Source organism: Hipposideros armiger, unplaced genomic scaffold, assembly GCF_001890085.2.
Source record: "Hipposideros armiger isolate ML-2016 unplaced genomic scaffold, ASM189008v1 scaffold_93, whole genome shotgun sequence".
In the NCBI taxonomy this organism is placed as follows: Eukaryota; Metazoa; Chordata; class Mammalia; order Chiroptera; family Hipposideridae; genus Hipposideros; species Hipposideros armiger.
In genome coordinates, this window is record NW_017731443.1 from 1100732 (window position 1) to 1106748 (window position 6017).

Sequence of the window (6017 nt, forward strand, 5' to 3'; positions counted from 1 at the left end):
TACCAAAAAGGCAAACTGGACTTTATTATAAAGTTGGCTACAAAGTCACCGCAGCACCACGAGGTGGCCACCTGGGCAGGCCCAGGCAGTCTGGCAGCCGGGTGAGTCCCGCACCAGGTACACGCACTCGTGCAAGCACACGTGTGACAGCGGCAGGTCTGCCTTCCTCCATCGGAAAGGAACGTAGCGTCTCTTCGCGCCCCCCACCCCAGGCGCGGGGCGCAAAAGTCACAAGGGCCGCCAGGGCGGCAGAGTCCATAGGAATTGAAATCCCGTTACTGGTGTGTAGAGAATTCTACGTGGGTGTCAAGAGCCCCTCAGGGCACAGGCTGGCCCTGGGTGGGCGCTGCCTTTCCTCCACCAAGGCCCAGGGGTGGCTTGGCCCCCAGGAGTGGAGAACTGGCCCAGGCCCATGGGGCAGCGCGGTGGGGGAAGTGAGACTCCCCCATTCTCCGCTTGAAATCCCCGTTCAAGGAAACTCACTACGAGTGAATACAGATTGAAATGGAAACTGGGATCGCTGGAAGTCTCTGAATTTTAAAAAGAAGCTCCCCTCCCTTGCCCTCCCACCTCCCCCCCCGCAATCCTGCAGGGCCTGGGGAATCAGATATATCCCCCTCCAGCCCCTAGAATCCCCCAACAGTCCCAGGGGGGTGGAGAGCAGCTCCACGTCTTGATGACAATATGCCATACTTGACGACGTTAAGTCACAGACTTATTCAAAACGTTGGTTCCCCTCCACTTCCATCTGCAGAGAGAGAGAGAGAGAGAGAGAGAGAGAGAGAGAGAGAGAGAGAGAGAGTTAGTAGGCCCATTAGGAAAGACAGGCTGAGGATGTGCACTGTTGGCACATCGTATGGGCTTCAAATATGTTGGCCCAATGACTGAATGATCACCGGAGGCTCGGCAGAAAAGGGAGCAATTTAGATGGATGGAGTGAAACTGTGGCTATAGTTTTGGAAATTATGGCGCCATAGCAGAGAGCCTCTGATGGGGCCCGGAGATGAGTCCCACTCTCATACTTTCCCAAACTCCTATAAACTCTTACTCTCTATTCCCTTTAGGGGGCAAGAATACTGAGACAGAGTTCAACTCCCTCTTCCATCAATTTGTTGTGCGACCTTAGGTAAGTTTCTTTAACTTTGGAACCTTGATCATTTTTATCTGTAAAATGGGGTGGTGATGGCTGATCTAGGTCCTTCATAGAGTTAAGAAGCACAAACCATTAGCCAAAGATTCTCTTGCATTTTATCCCACACCCCTAAGCCCCACCCTCCAGGCGTACTTGTCCGGAGCATCCACAGTAAGTTTTACACTAGTTCTTATCCTTGCTACTACCCTGGGCAACAGGTGATATTATCCCATTAATAAAACTGAGGTACAGAGAGAATTTACTCATTTAATTCCACCCAGCATCTCATTGGCCAGACAGGGACTTGAGTTCCTGAACATTTCGGCTGGACTCACCTTCATGGAAGCTGTCTTGAACTTGGCTCTGGAGTTGATGCAACTCATCAGTAAACCCATCGTAGGGGAATGCTGAGACACCTGTCTCAAAGGCGGTTTCATATGTGGCCAGGTCCTCCAGGAAGCTGTGGTCTTCTGGGGACAGGTTGTTGCAAGGTGATGGGGCCCCTCCTGGGACTGCTGCTTCAGGATTCCCTGAACTCCATTCCCCATTGGGGTCTGGGGTAGAGAGATCCATGAAGATGTCTTCCACAGGCGTCTCTTCCAAGAACATGTTATCAGGGTCAGCCAGGAAATCCAGCTCCTGGCATTTCCAGGGTTTCAGGTCCAGGCTGAGCACAGGGGGGCCAGCCCCTGACAGGGACATGTTGGAGTTCAGGGGCTCCAGCCCCCCAAGTGGCTCCAGCCCTCCGGTGCCAGCCTCAGCCGAGAAGGGCCTGTCCATACCCTGAGCCAACTGGCTGATCTGCTGGATGAGGCGGTCTATCTCATTCTGCTCCTTCTCAGAGTAGTGGAAGAAACTCTGCTTGACTGGAGAGGCCTCAGGTGTAAGCAGGCCTTCGGGCACCAGTGGGACGTCCACAGAGAGGGGGCCCCGGAGCTGGGCTAGGGCCAGGAGCGTGCAGTCCCCATTACCAGGGCTGCTAGGACTTGGGGGCAACTTCTCATAGAGAAAACTGCATCCCTCCTGGGCAAAGTAAGTCTTGGTGGGATTGGGGCTCAGTTGTTCTGGGAAAGTTTGGCTGGGGCTGCTCAGCTGCGCTTGGAATGCTGTGCTGGGAGGAGTCAGCTGCTCATGGGTAGGGCTGCCCAAAGGCTCTGGGAAGGTGGCAGTGCTGGGAAGCAGCTGGTCTGGGAAGTTGGAGGTGCAGGAAGTCAACTGATCTTCATAGCTTCTGGCTGATGTTTCGGTCAGCTGGCCTTGTAGTGAGCTAGTCAGTGGATCTGGGAAGGTTGCACTGCTGGGTGTCAATTGATCAGAGAAGGTCATGGTGCTTGGAGTCAGCTGTTCTTGAAGAGAGCTGGATGGAGTGGGCAAGTGGGTTGGGAAGGGCTCATGGAGACTGAAGAGGAAGGCACAACCTCCTGGCTGGTGGGGTGTGTAGGGTGGGGTGCACACAAGGTCCTTGCTCAGGTCGGCTTGTAGAGAAGGCTCAGGGCCAGGCGGGAATGTCAGGTAACTGAAGCCCAGCTCTTTGGGAGGCCGGGGAAGCTCTTCTGATGAGACAGCACCCAGCTCAGGAGCACTTGGAAAATTGGTGCTTCTGGGAGCCCCCAAGGCTGGGGTGAAGAGTGGGTTAGAGCTGGAGCACTGCTCCTGGGAGAGGATATTCTCAGGGAATGAGGGTAGCAAGGTCGGGGTCCCCAGGACATAGGCTGCCTGGGAGTCTTCAAAATTCAGCTGCTGGCGGAGGCTCCAGGCTTCTGTGTCACTGGAGAAGAGAGAAGACAACTGGTAAGGGTTTGGTGTCCATTCCCAGAGCAGTTCCCTGATTTGTATCTCCTTCATGCCCACTTCAGTTGCCCACCCCATCCCCCAGGTCCCTGCTTTGCAGCTCACCTGATTGGGTAGTTATTAGCAGTAATGGGGCCCTCTGGACCTTCTGAGTATAACAGGCAGTAAACCCATGTCCAGCCTCCAGTCTTGGCCTGCAATCTCACCACCATTTCTGCCTGAATATCTCCACTCTCAGCCACTAAGGGGAAAGAAAACATGTGGAGTTAGCATACCCATCAGGCAACACCACCTAAACTATCAACCCCCTGACCTCTCCACTGAGTTGGGGTATCCATGACTACTCTAACCTGCACCACTCAGCTCACCACCTTAACCTCACCACTTGGAGTCCCCCAGTTCTGATTCTGTTCTCACCGTGACTCCTCACCCTAAAGTTCACCCTATAGCACCCAAAACCATTAGCCTCTGGTATCTCTCCAGCATCAGTCTTGACCACAGCCCTTCTTGGTCAGGTCTCCCATGCCCTTTCCCAGCTCCCTGTCTCATCCCCAGCTTCTCTGGACACTCACACAGGCGGTAGTGTTGAGCAGAAGCGTGTCCCAGGTCCTCAGGGTGCAGCAGTCCATACCATGATTTACAGAGCAGTTCGCTGCGCTCAAAGCCCAGGTAGATTAGGACACTGGGAAAGTGGAAAGGGTGAGGTCAACTTTCTGTTTTCCCTGCTTGACCCAGGCATCTCATCCTCCCACATCCTCTGCCCCTTAGATCCCATCCTCCCTGCCCCTGACTCCAGAATCTAGGGTCCCCTCATCTCTGGCTTGCCTTCCTCCTGGGGTGAACACTCTGGGCTTACCTCTCAGATATGTCCAGCAGGGCCAGGTCCTTAGCATGGCGACTCTGGAACATGGCCAAGAAGAGTGAGGCAAGGCCAGGGCCAGGGCGGGGTCTTGACTCGAGCGGAGCACAGAAAGCTGTGAACACAGGGTTTCCTGCCCAGTAGGCTCCAGGTGGGTGAGCGTGGAATCGGCCTCGAATAAGCACCAGTTTGTTGCCTGCACTCTGGCGCCTGAGAGACTTGGAGGTGTTGAAGCGACAGCGGAAGAGGCGATCTAGGTGAGTGAAGAGAAAAACTGATAAGAAGGTGGATGGCCTAAGAGAAATGGCAGATGTGGAGGAGCAGGGCAGCAAGAGGGAGACTGGATAGAGGGAGGGAGAAAGGAGTTCTCACCAGTTTCCAGGGCAGAGGGCAGAGTGAGTTGCTGGCGCACAGTTAGGTGGTCAGCTGGGTCAATGATATCATAGATACTGTCACCCTGGGCAACCAGGTCCACCTGGAGAAAAGTGAAGAAGAGATGACCATTAGTGAAGGCAGAAAGAGCCAATCCTTGACACATAGCATCTTGCAGGGTACAAACCCTCCCTCCCGAGTAATTCCCAGAAATAGAAGCTCATTGTGTCCCATCTGTGCCCCAGTCCAAGCTGAGAGCACCCTCAGCACTCACCATGGAGTGGCCCAGATGCTCGCTCACACTCTCAGACAGATAGAGCAGCTTCCCCTCAGCCGTGAACACAAGCAGAAAGCCAGGTAGTGCTGCCACTATATCTTCAAGCTCTTGAGCTGAGAGAAGCCCTGTGGGGCCCGCCAGAGGAGTGCCTGTAGGATAAGAAGATATGGTCAGTCAGGAGTAAGACTAGGATGCAAAGCAGAAGTGAGAAAGGCATGGAGTTAATTTCAGAAAATTCAGTGGAATTTCTCATGGACCTGCCTCTGCACACACCTGTTGACCCACTGCCCGCAGCTCTTGCCCAGAGAACCTGTTGCTGGATCTCCCCAGGCAGTGAGCCCGACTTCTAAAGTCGGGCCCCGGCTTCCGCGTCTGCTAATTTCAGAACCACGGACAGCGCTCCAAAGACGACAGGGCGTTCAGCACCGCGAGCAGCGCCTCGCAAAACCCGGTGCTGCTGTATACACCACGGACAGCGCTTCAAAGGTGGCCGAAGAGCCTTCTCAGCATCGCGAACAGAGCCTGCGTTCCCCCAGGCTTTGGCCGCTCCATCCCTGCAACTTCCCGTTCTTCCCTCTCCGGGCTCCCAGACCGCCTCTACGCTGGTGCGAATTGGGGCCATTCTGCCCTGGCTCTCCTCTTCTCTTAAACCTGGTACCAGGGACACTATCCAGGCTCTAACCCTCATCCAGAACTAAGGTGAAGTCTAGACAGAGCTCAGGAGGAAAAGTAGGAAGCCCTCAGTCCGCCAAGTCTCTTCTCCCCCTAGCTCGCCAACAGGCTGCCCCAAACACACGGCGGTCCTGGCAGGTTCCCTCAGCTCCACTGTCCCCGCTGCCCACCAGCTAGGGTCTCCAGCAGCCCCAGTGTGCTCACCTCCAGCGAAGAAGACTCCCTTGCGAGTGTAGATGCAGGCAAGACTCATAATGTGCAGGTAGGACAACCGGACCTTGTCCGCTTCGGCCAGCGGCAGCAGCTCCTTGAGGTTCCGGATCTCAGCGTTGATCTGGTCGCGGCGCGCCTTGGAGGCGCCCTTGGTGGAGCGGTACATGACTAGCGGCTGCGGAGCTCCAGCTCCGGCGCTCCGAACACCTGCGTTCCTGTCCCGACGCGCTGGTGGCTTCCTCCTTGCTTTCCCGTCTCTCACTCAGGCTCTCTTCTCTCTCTCTCCTCTCCTCTCCTGGGCTCCGCTCCGCTGCGCTGCCCCCCTCGCCTGCTTCGTTCCGCCTTATATAGCTCCTGCAAGGCGTGGGGGGCTCGCTTTAGAGAAAGGGGGCGGGAAAGCGGGAGGTTGGACTAAGCAAGCTGCAGCGGGAGCCGCTGGCTGGGGAGGGGGGGCGCTCCTCCTCCCTCCCTAGCTTCCGACGTCATCCCATGACGTAGAACGAGAGCGGGAGGGGGCCCGGAGGGAGGGGGAGAATTGAGGCTGCGGAGGGGGCCAGGGCTGGAGGCAGCTGAGCCGGGAGGCAGGCGCTGCGTTAAGAAGGCCTGAAAGGGGGTGCAGGGACCCAGGCGTCCGAATGTGTTCAGCTGAGGAAAGCGACAGGACAGGGGTTCAGGCGGTCTGAAGCCTCTGGCAGGAGAGT

General features: G+C 56.0%; 1 protein-coding gene across 1 annotated transcript; it reads right to left on the reverse strand.

The window, feature by feature from the left end:
- Positions 1-5668, reverse strand: NPAS4 (neuronal PAS domain protein 4). The gene is made up of 8 exons (XM_019645198.1): positions 5308-5668; positions 4429-4580; positions 4155-4257; positions 3780-4035; positions 3496-3605; positions 3029-3164; positions 1468-2900; positions 1-748 (listed from the first exon to the last, which is right to left on the reverse strand). Exons 1-8 carry the CDS (start codon positions 5480-5482, stop codon positions 720-722), a joined length of 2394 nt encoding a protein of 797 aa, XP_019500743.1. The 5' UTR covers positions 5483-5668; the 3' UTR covers positions 1-719.
- Between the last annotated feature and the right edge of the window lie 349 nt (positions 5669-6017).

What these genes read in the sequence shown, in the direction of transcription:
- NPAS4 (XM_019645198.1), bottom strand. Translation starts at nt 5,482, where the DNA reads ATGTACCGCTCCACCAAGGGCGCCTCCAAGGCGCGCCGCGACCAGATC. An exon ending in GCCCTCTGCCCTGGAAACTG is followed by an intron (nt 4,036 to 4,154) that starts GTGAGAACTCCT and finishes TCACTCACCTAG; the next exon opens with ATCGCCTCTTCCGCTGTCGC. An exon ending in TCAAGACAGCTTCCATGAAG is followed by an intron (nt 749 to 1,467) that starts GTGAGTCCAGCC and finishes CTCTCTCTGCAG; the next exon opens with ATGGAAGTGGAGGGGAACCA.